Source organism: Geospiza fortis, unplaced genomic scaffold (assembly GCF_000277835.1).
Source record: "Geospiza fortis unplaced genomic scaffold, GeoFor_1.0 scaffold396, whole genome shotgun sequence".
Classification (NCBI taxonomy): domain Eukaryota; kingdom Metazoa; phylum Chordata; class Aves; order Passeriformes; family Thraupidae; genus Geospiza; species Geospiza fortis.
Genome location: NW_005054345.1, coordinates 861285 through 879371, shown reverse-complemented (window position 1 = coordinate 879371; position 18087 = coordinate 861285). Strand labels below are relative to the sequence as shown.

The 18087-nt window shown below is 38.9% G+C and overlaps 1 protein-coding gene across 1 annotated transcript in view; it reads left to right on the top strand.

Moving 5' to 3' along the window:
• The window catches only part of FAF1 (Fas associated factor 1), a 146801-nt gene that overhangs the window by 125864 nt on the left and 2850 nt on the right, over positions 1 to 18087 (top strand). Inside the window, exons 16-18 of the mRNA XM_005422936.3 lie at positions 3166 to 3246; positions 3581 to 3658; positions 6567 to 6782. Coding sequence (XP_005422993.2) covers positions 3166 to 3246; positions 3581 to 3658; positions 6567 to 6782 — 375 coding nt within the window. The remainder of the gene's footprint in view (positions 1 to 3165; positions 3247 to 3580; positions 3659 to 6566; positions 6783 to 18087) is intronic.

Below are 18087 nucleotides of genomic sequence, written 5' to 3'. Positions count from 1 at the left end.
CCCTTTAGGTGCCAGGGAGTGTTGTCCCCTTGTCTCAAGCCCCAAACCCTTGGGATGTGGATGGTTTGCATTCACACCAGCCTTCAATCACTGCTGTGGAATTCCCCTGTTTCTGATGAAGGCTTTTTAAGTGACCCAGGATAAGCCATGTCTGTTTATACTTTGATTTCTTGAGTAAGGAAGGTGCCAGTTCTGCCTTCATTGCAAAAGCACTGTGGAAATGCATTTAGTGATGTTCAGTCATTACTGACTGCAATTTATGTAGGGTCTAGCAGGAAAGTTGTCAGCTGCCTCAAATTTTATTTATGGATAACACTTCTGAATTTTTTTATATTAATTATTAGTGGCATGATTACTCTTGGCATGTTCTTTGTCAGTGCAGTGGAAGAGTCTCTGCAAAATATTTTCTTCTGCTTTTCCTGTTACTACTGTGAGTTTGTTTTGTTGCTTTCTGGTGAACATGAAGCATCCTCATCCTTCTCTAGAGGAAGAGATGACTAAAATAAGAAACTGCATTACAAAAGGGAGAACTGCTTCGTGCAATGTTTAAAATTTGTCCAAGGTGTAACTCTGCACCAGACAATACCACAATTTAACCGTAAAATCTCTGGAGGAGTTGGTTCCTGTTGATGTGAGCAGTGTTAGCAAACAGAAGTGTTAACACAGAAGCGGGTACAAAGAGGCATTGCATGGGATTACATCTGCTGCTTACCCAAAGAGCTCTGGATTCCACGTTTGTTTTTGAGGTCTGTTTCAGTAAGAACAGTATTATTTCAATGAGGTGTAGGGCTCAGTGGCCCAGTCGTTTACTTTTAGATGTGGCTCACATATTTCTATGAGGACCAGGCAGTCATGCGTGGTAATTCTTCACATTCCTGACATCTTTTTCATAATCCACTTCTAGGATGATGATAACTGCAATGAATGGGGAAGAAAGCATTTAAACTTTTTTTTTAATGTCTGGAATGCATGTTTCAATTTTAGTTGTAGAATCTATAATATCAGTATTTTTTTAAATTTATTTTTATAAACTACAGTAACTCTATCTTGGGTGCTAGCAATCTTTGCTGGAGAAGAGCCTGTAGTTGCAGTAGTTGTATCTAATCTTTCAAAGTTCTTTTGGGCATTACTGGACTTGTGTGGCCTTTGAAATTCAATGTGTGGACTTAGGTGTGATACATGGAGTCAAAAAACATAGAGGTTGAGTAAGTTATCTCTGAAATAATTCTAAATATTTTTAAGGGCTTGTCCTCTGGGAGATAACCTGAAGTCATCTTCCTCTAGTGAGCTGATTTGGAAAGGTTATTTTGCTTCTCACTATTCTAAGATAAATTTTCAGTATGCTTATGAAAAGTCTCAGTATAAATAGTATAACATTTTTTTCTTTACTGTTATGTTCCATCTGTGAGAAGAATTGGGAAAACCTCTGTGTATTCAACAAGCTTTCCTCATATTTGGAAAACATAAAAATGGGAGCTGTTTAATTATTTCAATGCCCCCTTATCTCAAAAATGGAATATTCATGTAAAGTAGTTTTTGCTATCAGGTTCAAGTTCCATGAGCAGAGTACCTAAAACTTATCAATGTCCAGAGTAGCCAGGAAGGGAAAAGGTTATTTGGTGGTTATTGTCCTTTTTTGCATTTTGCAAGAATTACTTCTACTCATGTTTTGGTTCTGCTGAATAAAGTGATGGTTTCTAAATCTTGGAACGAAATTCAGGACACACTGATTGTAGAATAAATTTGGGTCCTGTTTCTGTTAGGAAGAAGAATTTAGTCTGAAAAGATTTTGCTGCTTTCCAGGTGGAAGTTGTAGAGTTTTCCCTGCAGTTTGTCCTTTTGCTCCTGTGTTTGCATTCTACTTTAGAGATTTAACAACTGAGATGTTGGAGGTTTTTTTGAGGAACACCTTGGCATGTTTGTATGTTGTGATAATTGCAGTTAGCATGAACTCCTACCATTCAGAATTGAGTTTTTGCCAAATAATGATGTTTTGAGGAGAAGATTGATCACTTAGCAAAATTATTTTTTTATGTAGAATAACTGTTGCAGCTGAATGGGAAGATTATATAATTCTTCAAGAAGCAGTAGGTAGTAGATTTTAATTTCTGTGAAACATGGGAGAGATTGCCCCAGTGCAGGTGCTGTGTACTGGGAACTGCAGGGGAGACCCTGCTGAGCCCACCAGCAGTCTCACAGCTAAATCCTGTTGATTTTTGTAGGGACCAGTGCAGCCTCTGCAGGGCTCTGGGGGGAATTATGAGATGTAAGAAAGTAAGCACAGGGGAGCAGCCACTGTCTCTGCTTCAGAGGCAGAGTATGAAGCTATTGATTGTACACTTTGCTTTATTTGACATCACCCCAGTGCAGTTATTCCAGCTTTTGGGGATATCCACTCTTTGATCCTCCACTGTGTGGATGCTACCTTGCTTTGTCATTTGTGTGTTTTTAGTAAACCTTTATTTTTTCTGCTGTGATTGTTGATAAGATACTTTTTGCTGGCATGGTAACCTCCTATTCCTTTCTTGCCTGCATCTGTCCATTTGAGATACTTCAGAGCAGGATCTGTTACTTTCCCATCTTTGTATCATATTCGGCACTGTGAATTGAGGCTTCTGGATGATGTTTGATAGTCACGACCCTGGATGGACCCTGCTGAGGGGTTTTTGACCCAGGAAGGACCTGGGATTGGACTTTCTCTGTCAGGACCAGCCATTACCCACTGTCAGTCTGAGTAGAGAGCCAATGAAAATCCAGTCTCAGCACCTAAACCACAGTTCCCTGTTACAAAACAATCCAAACTGTTGGGTGCAGGGGGGAAATCCCCCCCAATTCCAGCCCATACCCCCCTGCAGTGACCCCTCCACTGGAGGCTGCTGCTCCCCAGGGCTCTGTGCCTGCCATGGCCCTCAGTGCAGAGCCTGGGTGCCTCATCCAGCCCTGAGGCCAGGGCTATTACCATTCCCTTACCTGGCAACTGAATCAAAGCTTCAGGTAGTCAGAATTTCTAAAGCCACAGTCACCCTTGAGGCATCTCTGAATGTGTTTCTCCCAGCAGTAGGTGAGTGATGTTGAAGTCACTGGGATTAAAGAGTGCTGAGGAACATAAAGATATTTATCATACTGGTCCACTATTTGATTTTGTTTTCTTTTTTTTACCTTTAGGATGAACGTGAAGCCAGAGAAAATGTGAAGAGAGAGCAGGATGAGGCATACCGCATCTCGCTGGAGGCTGACAGAGCCAAGGTGTGTGCAGGGGCAGACACCCGTGGGATGGGAACCCTCTGGAGTTTGAGGATGCTCTGTGCTGCAGGGGACTGCCTGCCTCCAGTTGTGCTCTGAACATGAGACCCTAAAGTCCTCCATGTTGTAGAGTGTCATCAGATAAAGTCACTAGGACTAGACTTGACTCTGTCTTTTAGCTAAACCTGTCCTGGCTTCATTTGGGAAAGGAATGGCAGGAAAATATTGCTTAATAAATATCCTATCTCTTATATTAATTTCTATGGAAACATTGAGAAATTTCTTTGCATTAGTATGTATCACATATTTATGTGGGATTGCCCTTTGTGTTTGTTAGAGGGAAGCACAAGAGAGAGAAATGGCAGAGCAGTTTCGCTTGGAACAGATCCGGAAAGAACAGGAGGAGGAACGTGAGGTGGGATGTTTTACCTTTTCTGATAACTTTATGAATTCATTGAGCTTATGAGCACTGAAGCTGTCATTCAACACACCCTGCAACTTCAATTCAAAGCATACTTTTTATGTGATCAATTTTCTTTACTGTTATTGATTTCTTACTATATATCTGTGAAACAAAAAAAGTGCAGCTAAATAATTTTTATCCACTGTTTAATGGCTCTTCTGTTTTATCATCTGGGTCTCAAATACAGCCAGATATTAGATGGACCTGTTCACAGAGGATCTGTGAAACGAGCTCCATAAATGCTGGAATCTTTGGGAGGCTCTAACCTGTTTTCTGCAGCCACTCCTTTTAAAAACATGGAGCCCTTTCATTTTTTCCAGGAAGTAGCACAAAGACTACCTGCAATTCTGATCCAGCAAGTCACCAAATTTAATTTGGGAGACAATCCACTTACTAAAAAAAAAAAAAAGAAAATAAAATCCAGCATCTTGAAAACTGTGGTACTTTAAAAAATTTCTGAACAGTCTTCTACAGAATCTTCCTTAGAATGAAAATTGGGTTTAAACAAGTACTTTATGTCTCTAGGCCTCTGTAAGAAAATAGAAAGCCTGTGCTGTGAAGAGTACTGTGTTCCTCAAACTGCTATTTTGTAGATTCTCTCAATTTGGTAAATGCTGAGGGTCGCAGTGCCTCTCAGAGATGGCCCCTGCAGCCTCTTGCAGGGTCTAGACTGGCTGTGAGATGGTAGTTCTGTGGGGATGACAGCAGCTGAACATGAATCCACTGCAGCAGGAGCAGGCTCACCATCAGCTCACACTCTGGCTCAAGCAAGAAATATGTTTTTCTTTTCTAAGTTATTTTGCATGCATAGGAACAATCATTATTTCTGCTTCATTATATCTGCTACTGAGCCTTTTCTGCTACCTTGGCCTTTTGGAAATGGTTTTCTTATGCAAAGGCTGCAACACTGGCCTGTGTTACCAAAATATACCTGGGCTTCCCTGTTTTAATGCAGAGTGCAGTAATGAAAATAATGGGATCTGTTTGCTTAGTAGAACAAAAGGGATTTTAACAATAATGTTTACTAACACTCCCCATTTTCAAGTATACAGATTACTTGGACTGAATTGTTTTGCAACAGTGTTTACTTACAGAAGTGGCTTTATGTTCAGTTTGTATTTTAAAATCTGACTATTGAGCTCTTCACATACTGAACACCTTTTTATCAACAAACTGAAATTGCTTGTTCAGGTCCAAGAGTTTTTAATGTGATCCATCATGTCGTTGTTTTGTGACTTGGTTTGCTGGTGCAGAATATCCATTGTAAATTGCCATTTTATGTTGAGCGGTTACTTTGGGGAGCGACGCACTCTTTGCACAAAGGAAGGAGCTCTAATGAGCTACTGTTGTTTATTTTTCTATAATATAATTGATTGGGTTCAGTAAATAATGTAGCATCTGTTGTTATACTGTGTGGGGAAATGTCAAAACAGCGAGATAGTAAGCAGGTGGTTGAGAATGGAGAGGGAGAAAATTAAAATAGAATCTATTTAAAATATAATCTCATAGTAGATGAACAAAAATGAACTGAAGTTCTATGTATAAATATTTATACTGAGATATAATTTGCTCAGAGGTGTGTGTGTAAGAAGTAGACTATTTAAAAGCCTTTGTAATCTTGCTTCTGCCCAGTCCTTTCCCTGCAATGTAATCACCCTCTATCAGTTTCTGTTACTAAATGACCTTGGGGAGGTTTTCAAAGGCACAAATAGCAACTGTGTATACTGAAAGTTCCTTGAAAATGGGTAAATCCCTGCCTGACTGCCTCTTCAGTTTGAAAAATTGCCTTTTAGGCACATTTTGGGGCAGGCAGTGCTTCTTCCATTCATTTACCTTCACTTTAAGTGCTGCCTTAAGTGAGATGATATTGTATCAGAGCTGCTTCTGAGTATGATCAAATTTTTGACAGATGTTGATGCTGCCCATGAATACCAAAAATGCCCTTGAAAATCAAACCTACCTCATTCAGCAGTCTAATGTTAGCCATTGATTTTGTACTAAAAAGAATATATATAATCAAAATATTGGTGCTGAAGCAGCTCACAGAGACAGAGAACAGAGAATACAGACCTGGGTCCTGCCCTTTTAAAGTCTTGATATCAGCAATGTTAGCAGGAAGACAGTCATACACATATGACTGTCATGTAGTGTCATTGCAATTTGAGGGCTGATTTCGTGCAGGTTGCTGCAGAAAATCTGTTCACCTGTACTTAGAACCATCTTCTTACAAATACTACTACTACTACTGCTACCACCAACTTTAAATCTTCAAGCTCCCATTTCTCTTCTCCCAGTTTTCTTCTTTAATGATACCTACTTCTATATGCAGTCTGTGTATCTACTGTACATTCGTGGCATTTTTAATTGCATCTTCCAACAGTGTTTCAGTTTATTTATAGTAAATTCTTGCATATATTTCTTTTCAATCAGACTGCCATTAAGGGTCCAGTCTACTGCAAATGGTCAATTACCATTGCAAGAGGAAGACAATTTGACAAGTGCTTTTAAAGAAATACTTTTACTGCCTTTTAATTTCTACCCTTTAAGGAAGCAATTGGCCACTTGACAATTATTCTCTCATTCAATTTTTTTCCAAGGCTTTCTGCCAAATGATTAAATTACGTATCCCATCGTGCATTAACTGTAGACCTAATAATATGTGTTATAAAGAAGGATTTATTTTAATTAGTTGTCTGGTGGGCTGTTATTAAGGAGTGAATAAAAATTATTTTGTCATTGAGATATAAAGGCTCTGGAGCACCATGACACATCTTGAAGTTCTAGAAGAAATAAATAGAAAAGCTTTCTCCCTTTCTTCTCTTGCTGGCATTGGAGAAAATGGTTGTTTTTCCCTCCCCAGGCCATCAGGCTGTCTCTGGAGCAGTCCTTGCCCCCCGAGCCCAAGGAGGAGAGCACTGAGTCTGTCAGCAAACTCCGCATCCGGACACCCAGCGGAGAATTCTTTGAGCGGCGTTTCCTGGCCAGCAGCAAGCTGCAGGTTGTCTTTGATTTTGTAGCTTCCAAGGGATATCCTTGGGAGGAGTACAAGCTGCTGGGCACCTTTCCGAGGAGAGATGTGAGTAAATGCACCTTTCAGGAATAAATTACCTCTGCTTCTTGCTCCTGTGGGTTGGATGGGCTGGGATGTTATAGCATAGAAGGTAAAAGGTGTGTGCCTGGGTATGTTCCAGTGCTTCCAAGCTCTGAGCGAGGTGCTGGCTGACCAGTGCTGTCAGATATTAGAAACAGAGCTATGAAACCTATCTGCAGTGACATTGTAAAAAATCCTACATTTCAGAAGAAGTTGTGGACCATATTCAGTGAAAACTTGAATATGCTGAGCCAGCTTTGCTCATGTCCTCTTTTGAGGGAAGCTCCATCAACACTGCTGGTAGTTCATTGTTTAGGTCTGTTATGGGCTGGTACTTCTGATCTTTCTGGTTTTGCCTTTTGGATGCAACTTGATGTTATGAAAAAGACTCAGGATCAGACAGTACCCAGTTATGCACTATTAAGTATATCCTAATAAATATTTGATCCACCTGTTACATAATACCAGTAGATAATTACATCTCCTACCTTGAAATTGTATGATGAACCTGCTGTGGCTGATTTTCAGAATCAATACTTCTCACTGCTTACAATAGCCAATTCTGTTGATAAATCAACTGATCATTTTTGTGCTTGCTCCTAAATTTATTTGAAAATTCACCTTTGTGTTTTCTGCACAAAATAGCTTTTATTTATTCTTTAGTCATTGCTACAGCAAAAATGGAAGTCAGTGGATCCACCTGTGCAAGGGCCCTGGATAAAAGGTGAAGGGAATGGGCATTGCAGAGATGTCAGGACAGAGCCAAGCAGTGGTGGGTGGAGTTCAGCAGCTCTTTGGCCATACTGCCTGAGCACTGCAGAGTAGTGAGGCAGCTCTGGACCAGCTGGGGTCTTGTTTGCTGGAGGCATCTCCATGAGACTGGTTAGGCCATTTCTCACCAAAGGAGTTCAGTAATTTGGATTGCTTTTCCATTTTGTTTCCCATCATTGCCCCTGGGGGAAGTTCACTAGGAATGAGGCTCTGATTGACATGTTTACAGTAGTTTGTAACAGATACCTCTTACTTTATCATGTTATTTGTAAGAACTCCAAAGGAGAAGAAGCTCATCCTTAGTAAGCATACAACCTTGCAAGAGGATGTGGTTTCTGACCCATTTTTGGCACAACTGTGGACAGGATTGCAGTGCTTGTAGCTTTTCTTCCACCTTGTCCTGTATTGGGAATCCTGAGCAGTCAGACTGAAAAGTAGCATTTAAGGAATCTTATTAATCACTAATTAACTTTACTCCTTAAGCATGCAGTATCATTTCCAGTGGAACCAAAGACTTGAAGTCACCTGTGTTTCCAGGATTACTGATGGTTCATTGTACTTGACAAAGGAAACCAGTGTTTTGCAGTCTAAACAATGGGGTTGTACATTTTAAACATTTTGCAAGTCATGCCTCCCCACCTGTAACTTATTTCTGATGTAATACATATTTTATATAAATACCCTACAGGTATATTACTCTTAACCTTTTACATTTGTTTTTCACTTTACTCTGGCTGTTTCTCTACTTACTCACATTGTTGTCATTATGAATGCTACTCATCTGTAAAAAAACCTCAAAAATTTATCAGGTGAATCACATAAGAGCAAGTACTAAAAAAAGTAGAGAAGGAAAAAATACCACTAAATTAGAACAAGCTGGTATTGTCAGTATATCTGTGAAACTGGCAGGGAGAAAAGGCTGAGGCAAAGAAAGGAGAATTTAGTGGCAGGGTCTGGAGCTGTTGGTCTGTTGTGTGGGAAGCAAAGACCCTGTCATCTTTTTTCTATGATTCCAACCTAATAATGCCATGTATGAGGAGTCACATAAATGATTCATGCTGATTGACTCAGCCATGTATGCATCCCGTTGCCATTGTGACCACCAGAGCCACGACAGACAAAAAATATTCCCCAGGGGTTTGCTAACCACTGAGAACTGTAAATGACATCTGTCATGTTCCCCAGGTTTGGAAAGTTGGAAGCGTGCAACTCCATAAACAGATTTAAAAAAAATAAAAATGAGGCATTGTTGAATGGCTTGGAAGAAGTACAGTCAAAGTATATATTCCTTGCCTTGGGCTTTGTGGTCTGTGGTCTCTTAAAAATACACTGTAAGTTACCAAGACCCTTCTGCTGGATGGTATGTCACCAACATAAGTGGAAATCTGTGCTACAAGGACAGAGCACTTGGAATGCTTGTGCCTCAGAAAACAGGAGCATTTAAAATGTCTGTATTTAAACTATACATAACATGTTGAAAAAATATGTTTGAAAGTATCAGAATTACTTTGCTGGAGTTATGCTGCAATATGATGGAAACATGTCTTCTAAAGTTAGTTTGTGGGGTTTTTTCTTTCCTAATCTGCTTTACAATAACATACACACCCCCAAAAGTGTTTCTGTCTTATCAAAACAAGGGGATTATCTTCAACCAAATCAACATTTTTTTGTGATAAACTTGCCAGAGCATTTTTACCTGCTGTTCAAAGCCATCAGTTCTGATACAGTGTTGTTGAAGTACTTTTACATCTTTCATAAATAAAAATTCATTAGTTCTTAGTCCTGTGTTCCAGTTGCTTACACAGATATCCTTAGCTCACTTAAAGTTGGTATCATAACCCTACTGTAAATACAAACTTCTACACATGAGTAAATACCCAGATTAACCTTTTCCAGACACTACTTGTAGATTTTAAAGCAGCAGTGACATTCCAAAGCAGTTAAGCACATGCAGTGACTTGTTATTGGGTCTTTGTCACTGACTGTGTTGTTCTTTCTACCCTTGCTGAAATTAGATATTAACCAGCTCCTCTCTCAGTGCCTCAGCACCACATCTTGTACCACCAGTGAGTGTCACAGATGTGAGCTTGGGGCAGCTGGGAGCTCATGCCTCAGACTCTGGAAACGCTGGCAAGCACATCTTTGGGAGTGAAAAGCTGTATTGTATTTCTTGGCAAAAAAAATTTCAATGCAAAGAATGTATTTCTTGTATTCTTACATACACCTGCAAAGGCTCCGTGGGAACAAGTGTGTGTGCTGTTAAATGTGTGTACTGATTTCAGAGTTACAGTTCCCTGTCTTCCAGAAATCACATCTAACTACAACAGAAAGAGCTTGCTCTATGTATATTAGTGTGCTCAACCTTCTAGTTCGGTATTTAGGTCCCTTCCTCTTAAAAGCCTTCCCAAACTCTGACTTTGGTTCAGTATTTAGGTCCCTTTCTCTTAACAGCCTTCCCAAACTCTGACTTATGGCAGCGAAACTCCAGCAAAGTAATTCTGACACTTTCAAACATTTTTTTTCCCAAAATGTTATGTACAGTTTAAATCCAAACTCTGACTTTGGTAGTCCTCTTGACCTCCCAGCTGCAGGATCCTCCTTCTCCCAGTGCCTTGGAGACCTCCAGATACTCAGTTCCTCCCTCACTTCAGTGCTAGGGGTGTGCACAAGCCTTCCTAAAACTGTTAACATCTTACAAGGTGGGCATTTTAACCCACTAGGCAAGAAGCTGAAGTGGACCAGGTTAATATGTTTGTGAATGTTCTATGATGTCTCTCAGAAGGGGAGGGCCAGACATGATTCCTCTCTCTAAATGCTATATTTGAAAGACTGAATTTATTAATTTCTCATGAAAAAACAAAATTTCAAGCTATAATTTTTGCTGCTGATTTCTCCTTGAGGTGGAGCATTAGTTATGTATTTGAGAGTATGCCTTCTGCAGACATGGTATTAGAGACTTAAGCTCTTTATTTACTGTATCTGGAAGCCTTGGTAAGCCAAGACTTGTACAGTATTTCACATTTTATTTTGCTGAGCCACAGCTTAGGATCAGGTGGCAGTTAAGTCACTTAAGGTTATTTAAATGCATCTAAAATGTTGCTTAATAATTCAGAACCAGTTTGCTCTGTTTAGAGTATTAAGATTTTTTAAATCCTTTTAATTAACCAATTTCAACAGCAGTTTAAATAAACAGAAACAAAAAATCTCCCTTGAAAGTGCATAAGATAAATTTAACTCAAATTGCATGTCAATTTAAATCAGATATGATCAGGATTTCAGTAAATTTAGGGCCAGGCAATTCACAGTTTGGGGAGTATTTGGGAATAGAATAATGGTAAGATATTCCTCCAGACCTAAATGTGATTTTTCATTCCTGTGCTTTGGCAAGATTAATCCTCTTTGATGCTCACAGTGGTGAAAATAATGCCACAGGATAGTAAGTTTAGCTGCAGCACTTGCTGTGGAGTCCTCTGAGCAGGGAGTTGTCCTTTGATGTTCTCAGAAAGGTGATGTTGGAGCATGGTCCTTATATTGTTATGCCAGGCAGTTTGACAATTTTGTGTATGAGTTCTGGCAGCTGTTCTTCGTAAGGATTGTTCTGAATTTCACCCTGTGCAAGCTACTGCCTTCAGATAACTTACTTTTAAACTCATTAGGGAGTGTTTAAACTCTCTAAATAGTTCATGAAAGAGTTTAATGTCCAGGACCATCTTTGACTTTTAACATTCTTCCCCCTAGTCATGATCTTGATAGAAAAATGGAAGAAATATGTTATTGTAGCTGTGATTATATAATAACAATTGTTATTGTTACTATATATCACAGCTACACCCTATAGTATTTTTAGTAATTTCATGTAAATCAGGAAAGTAGCTTGAATATCTCTTTTATAGCAGAAGAGGATTTCAGATGCATGATTCTTTTTTTCTGATAGGTTCAAAAAATTTTGAGAATTACATGTGATACCTGTAATTCTTCCAGTTGTTTCAGTTACTGATATTTATCTTTCCTCCTACACCAAGTAGTAGTCAGCTCTTTTAATTCACATAATTTAAATTTTTTCTGGTCAGTGATGTCATGTGCTTACTCAGATCTAGTTTACCCAAGGCCACAGCCACCTACAAAGGTAGAGGTCCTTCCTCCTATCATTTACAGCTTTCCTTAAGTCAATACTACCTGCCCTTGTCTTTCCTCTCCTTTCAAGATCTGTTGTTATTTTATTTATCCAAGCAGTTAGGTTTGGTTTAGTTAAGATACTGAGAAGTTGCCTAAGCAAATTGGCCATTCCAGACTGGCATATTCCCATGCCTCTTTTGAAGCCTGGTTTCTGACTGTTCTTCCTGATGACTTGTGACAGGGGAGGGATTGGAAAGATTAACCTGGAGTGCAAGAGGAAAGGACACTGAAGCATTTGTAGCTCCCAGATTTTCCTGTTTTTACCAAGTTTGTTGCTCACAACAAACAGTATCACAGTCTTTTGGTCAGCACCTAAAAAAGGGAGTAGGTAACATTCTTGCTTTGGTGAAGTCAGTGGTAGCACCTGAGAGAATATTAAGCATATTTTGCTTCTTGAAACGTGATGTTTACTTTTGTGGAAATATAATTTCCATACAGGTAGTAAAAAATTCTGTAAATATTGCAGTAAGATTTTTCACAATGTTTTCTTCCAAGAAAGACAGACTTGATGTGTTTTTTCCAGACCCAGTGTCTTTACATAAATAACTGATCTAAAGTGAAGGATTAAAACCCTTCTTGTATCAAGTCGCTGAAAGATCTCATCTCACAGATGTAAGAAAAGAAGTAGAATTGCATTCTGTAGATCAATATAGTTTCTGATCTCTCACAACAGCTCTATTTGAGTACAGGGACTGTTTAACCAGTTTCAGGAAATAGGTGTGCATTTCAGATGAGCCCTTTTACTCAGGGCTCACTGGAGTCAGCCAGTGCTGAATGCTCTCCGTGAATCATCCTCATTAGTTAGCCCAGTGACTAATGCCAACCATGGCATTCATGTCTTCCACCCAAGAGCCCTTCAGTGCACATCCCTCACACCCAAAGTGCTCTTTTATTCAGCACTGCCCCATTTTACAAAACATTTATTGCAGGGGAGGCACGTTATTGTTGCCAGGACGATGCCTTAGTTAAGCTGTAAAGCTTTGCTCTTTCATATAACCTTATCCAGAATAAACTGGGGCTGAGATATTTTTGTACTTTTTCTCCAGAATTCATGTTTAATATCCATTTTGTGGACTTTTTTGACCCATGTAGGAAGAAAATGAAATGATAAAATACCAATAGAGAGCCTTTGTACTGGTATGATACTAAGACTGCTGTGTCTGGTTACCAGAAAATTTAATGATCTCCTGCTGTTTTGGTAATTGCATAAGTAATGCATCAGACTAAATCACCAAAGCACTCCTAGGCACTCTCTTTATTCCATTTGCCTATCTACCAATCACAATGTTATACTGTAGATATCATTGTGATATCTGAACATCTTAATCCTTTGAACTGGTGATAAAAATCCTTTTGGATTGTTCTTTCATGCAATTATAATTAAGTGCACATGAATCCAATCCTGGGTCGTTCTTCTGTGAGTGGCTGTGTTCCCATCCATTCCCCTCTGGGATGTATGCAAAGCAAAGTTCTTACAGTTCATTTGGAGCACTAAATGTATGTATATGTTTTCCAGCTTCCAGAGGATGTGGCTGTTTGCTTCCTTTCAGCTCTTCATCGATCTCCAGAGTGAAAGCTGGAGTATTTCTGGGGATATCATCTCTTTTCTGTGTAGCTAGTGCATTTAAAAAGAATTAAATACATGAATAATTGTTAGTTCACTATAAACAGACAGGCAGCAGTGCCCACAAGTAATGGACTGTTTTGTTCCCTGGCACAGCAGAAAGGATGCTTAATATACAAATGCTCTCATCTGTTAATGCCAATACTTAAACTTTCTCTGCTCAACAAGGAAAATGAAGGTAAACAGTGTGAGGGAAAAGGTAGTGGAACTCCTCTTCCTGCAGGTCCTTTGTCAGGAAAAGACAAGGTCCAGGGTTTTCTGTCAGCTTCTCTTTTTTTGAGAAACTGCACAGAGAATTCCTAAAGAAATCAAAGATTTCAAACCAGAAAGAAGGAAGGGAAGAAAGCAGAAAATCTGAGGAGAGCTTTACCCCACCTTGCTCTTCCTCAAAGCCTGAAGTCCTCCTGCCTTGGAGTTGTGGCCACTGTGGGACCATTAACGTCCAGGTCAGGACCTGCATGTGACTCCTGACTGACTCCAGCTCCATCTTCCAGCTCTCAAGGCAGCTTGTGTAATACTTCAACACCATTAGCACCACAACAATAAAAGTCACATTATTCAGAGAGGCTTTTCTTAATTGAAATACTTTTGTGTTTGCACTTCTGCCAAAATGAAAGAGCGGCTTGGTTGTCGTTGTAAATGAGCTCTTTGAAAGGCTAGAGGGAGATGCAGCCTTTTATAGTGATTTTTTAAAGTGAGATTTGTTCTTGGAAAGAAATGTACAACAAATGTTCAGTGATGTTGATAACTGGATATATTTTGGCCAGATTTTGGGCAAGTACTGATCACTAAACAAAATTTCTGGTCCTTGGCTAAAAAGAGGCACAGAACTGCCTCAGAGCTCCCCAGGTGTATACAGCCCTTCCCAAGGCCTTTTGCTGGAAAGTAGATAAACTACAGTTACGTATTTTTTTCATTACTCACTGTTAAAAAGTTATAGGATTAAGGTAAAAATCTGATATTTTTCAAAACATCATTAACATTGGGGCTTTATTTAGTTTTGACAAAAAAACAGATTAATTTTTGTAGGGTTGCTTTCAAACCTTTTATTTTTAAGCTTTTGTTTTTTAAGATTTTTGTTTGTTTGTTTTGCAAATATGAGGTATTTGTTCCAGCTAAAAAATTGGATTTTCATTTGGAACTTTTAAAAAGCACCAGATAGTCCAGGTGCCACCATACAAATATAGCAACAGTGAGTTTGGGCTTATCCTTGTTGTTTGCACCACCCTGTCATTATGCTTAGTGTTTTAGAAAACAGGGCAGAACACAGTTGCTGTCTTAATTTACTGTCAAGTAAGTCAAGTAGTACTAGAGAGGCTAATCAGCCTTCACTGATTAAAATCTATGCAGCAATTTTTTTAATATAAATTATGTGAAGGCAATGAAAACTGAGACTCTGTGTCAAGGTTGGCTGCATCTTGAAGCACTGCACGGCTTACCAAGGGAAAAATGGGAACCATGCTCCAAGTAGAGGATACAGCATCACAATTTTCTGGTTTATCAACAAGCTTCTACTTTGCTTAGTAAATGTGTTTTTAAATATGCTTAATGTAAAATATGTTTTGAGAAAACCTCTTGAGAAAAATAAGAGTCAGCGTGATGTATTGGATTAAAGCTTTGTATTTGGATCGAGGCTACAAGTCTTTTACTATGACATATTTTTCCTTGTTTGTGACGGCTTTCTCCAATTCAGATGTAAATTATCTCCAAGTTTATTCAACTAAGCCCAATCTAATTGCATATATTTCTATAAAGTAACTCTACTTTTGTTTGTTGCTCAAGTTGAGCGTATTATCTGTGTAACCCAGAGATATTTCAATAGGTCAAAGGATTCACTGTATTTGTTTGTGTGTCACTATGAAAATATAGTTTTTTAAGCAGATCTGGTACTTTACCAGGTGTGCCTTTAAGTAATTTCTATTGCATTTATACTTTAGGAGGATTAGAAAAGAGAGTAAAAGAACTCTTTGTCCGTTAGATTCATTAAATGTATTCATGCGTGTGTAAGTGGTATAGAGGCTGTGCTGCTGGGGAATCAGATCCTTGTCCTAGGGTGGAGAGAAAGGTGAAGGGTGTGATATTTACTGCTTGTGTAAGTGTCATAATAATTGTGTATTTGATTCTTTATTTTTAAATTACCTTCCTGGGCATTAAGCCATTTTTTTTGTGTTTATCTTTTCCCTGCAGAGTTAGGGAGGGTAAGGAACCACACCTTGTAAGTGGTAAAAGTACAGCTGCTCAGGATGTGAGTGTGTAATAGAGCAGATAGGTTAGCAAAGGTGAAAACAGAAATAACTCACATGTTATTCTAGAAGGAAAAACACTTTGCTATAAAAATGTATTAAAATGCTGTTTAAACTAGCATTAGTTTTCATTTCTGGTTTATCTAAAAACCCAATTAACTTACTCAGAATTAAGTGTAAGCAGCTGTTACATTCTTATAGGAGTATAAGAGTTAACATCACTACCTTGTGCCTTGCAGAGTCATAAATAATTTGAACTTCTGAGTGGCACGGAAGTACTTCAACTAACTAGTGCTTAGTTGGAATAATCACCACAGAATTCACTTAAACAAATACTTAGATGATAACCTCCCTGGCACCAAACCAACATTGGTTGTGCAACAAGGCTCTTTAAAAGATGGAGCCATAGCTCCAGTGCACCAAAAACTAAGGTCCCATAAAACTGAATCCATAGTTGGAATAAAAGTTTTGTTTATCAGCTTGAACCTATTTCAGTGACAACAGCTCGATGGCAAGTTCTAAGGCGGCAGAAATGAAGTCCTGTAGCACCTCTGGTCATGTTGCTGGAAGGAATATTCCCTGAAGGGAGGGGAGTGTTCAGGTTTGCACAGAAAGCCATTTGCCTGAAGATAAAATCTCCTGGGGCACTCTCTGTGTTCAGGGCTTTGGGACAGCCCTGAATGCACCTGCATGGAATTGTACAGGGTTCTGTGAGCTTGAATGTCAGTAATTTTGCTGTCACTTGTGTTACACTCTCTGCTTCTGGACACTGAGTCCCTCCTCTGCCACCCTCCTCACCAGATAAGCTTGGAACACTTTACAGTCTCTTTTCAAGGGGTTTTAGTTCATGTTCCATTATAATATAAAGTAATTATATTTATAATTATTTATAATATTTATAATATTATATATATTTAAAATATAAACCCACAAAATATTTGAAAAATACATTCAGCTGGTTTCATGGTGTGATACACAAGGTGACTCCTGGAGTGTGTGCTTATACCTGGTAGAAAGTCAGTTGTTGTAGGACTTGAAGATACAGATTAAAATGTACCTTTAGCATTTGTCAAGGCCTTTAACTAATGCTGAGGGTGAATTTTGAACCTTAATCAAGAAAGTGTTCGTTCTGCCACAAAGGTGGAACAGATGAAATCTGTTTCAATATCTAAGCATGCTTCAATGGTTTTCTGTGTAATTGCTAACAACATAGAATAAATGTTCAACTAATAAAGGTGTAGGGCTTTGGGACAGAGTAATTTATATCATGTGCAGGGCTGTTTTGGAAGGAGCATCATGCAATGGCATCAGAGCCAAAGGATGTCAGCTCTGTGGACTCCAGAATTTATACTAATGGTAATGAAACAAGGCACACAGATACACATCTAAAGGCATTCTATACTTTCCATTTTAAAATAATGCACATAGATGTAAGTGAATGAGATTCAGAACTACACTGAACACACCTTTGCAGGCTACAGCTCTTTCCTTTGATCTCTGTTATAGATCATTCTTTGGTTTCTAATTCTGATTTAAAATGCTCTAAGTTAGAATGCATCGTAGGGTCTTATACTTCATATATTTACGAGAGAAACCATTTCTTTTGCTAGGAGGTGTGTTCACTAATAAGGCTTCTATTCTTCATAGTAAACAACATATTTACAAGCCACAAATAACAAAGTAGAAGCTGCAGAAGGGTTGTGGTGTGATAATTAAGTACAATGGCGACCCATATGAACAGAAAATGCCAAGGAGCTAAAACAAAGCAACAACAGCTTTGTTTGTTGACAGATGTAGGAGCCATATTGTTAGTTAATTGGGTAATGGTGTAAACATTTGCAAACTCTGCTGTCCCTCAGTGAATTCAGCAGCACACTGAAATTATGGTGAAAAGCTGCATAGTCCTTGTGCTGCAGGTACTCCAGAAGGCTCCCAGGACCCTTCTCACTGAGGAAGGAACATCTTGTGTTGTTGTTATTTAAGACATTTGAAGTTTGCAAGCCTTAGCCTAGGACATGTATCTTGAATTATGCTCAAGTGAATAACACATTTCCATATGGTCACAGCCTGGAACCACAACCTGGTTCAGTGCCCAGGCATACTCTTGAGATTTTTTTTCCAAGTGCAAAAGAGACATGTTATGACTTTCCTGCCTTTTTTTGCAAAACAACAACAAAAAAAAAAGAAATTAAAAACCCCAACAAAATGGTTGCAGGATTTGAAAACAGAGATGCCTGAATTAATATGGGCTTGTACTGCAAAGAAGGAAAATTGCTTCTCTCAGGTGCCCAGTGCCTCAGAAGCTGTGAATTGCACAGACCCCTCTTTACCTCACTCCCTGCTCAGTAACAGACTGTAGCAGAATACCAAAACATTAAAAAATGCTACAAGATACTTAATTAGCATACTTCTGTAATCACAAACTTAAATGCACTACTTTGGCTGTTTTTTACATAACAGGTTTGCTTTCGTAGAT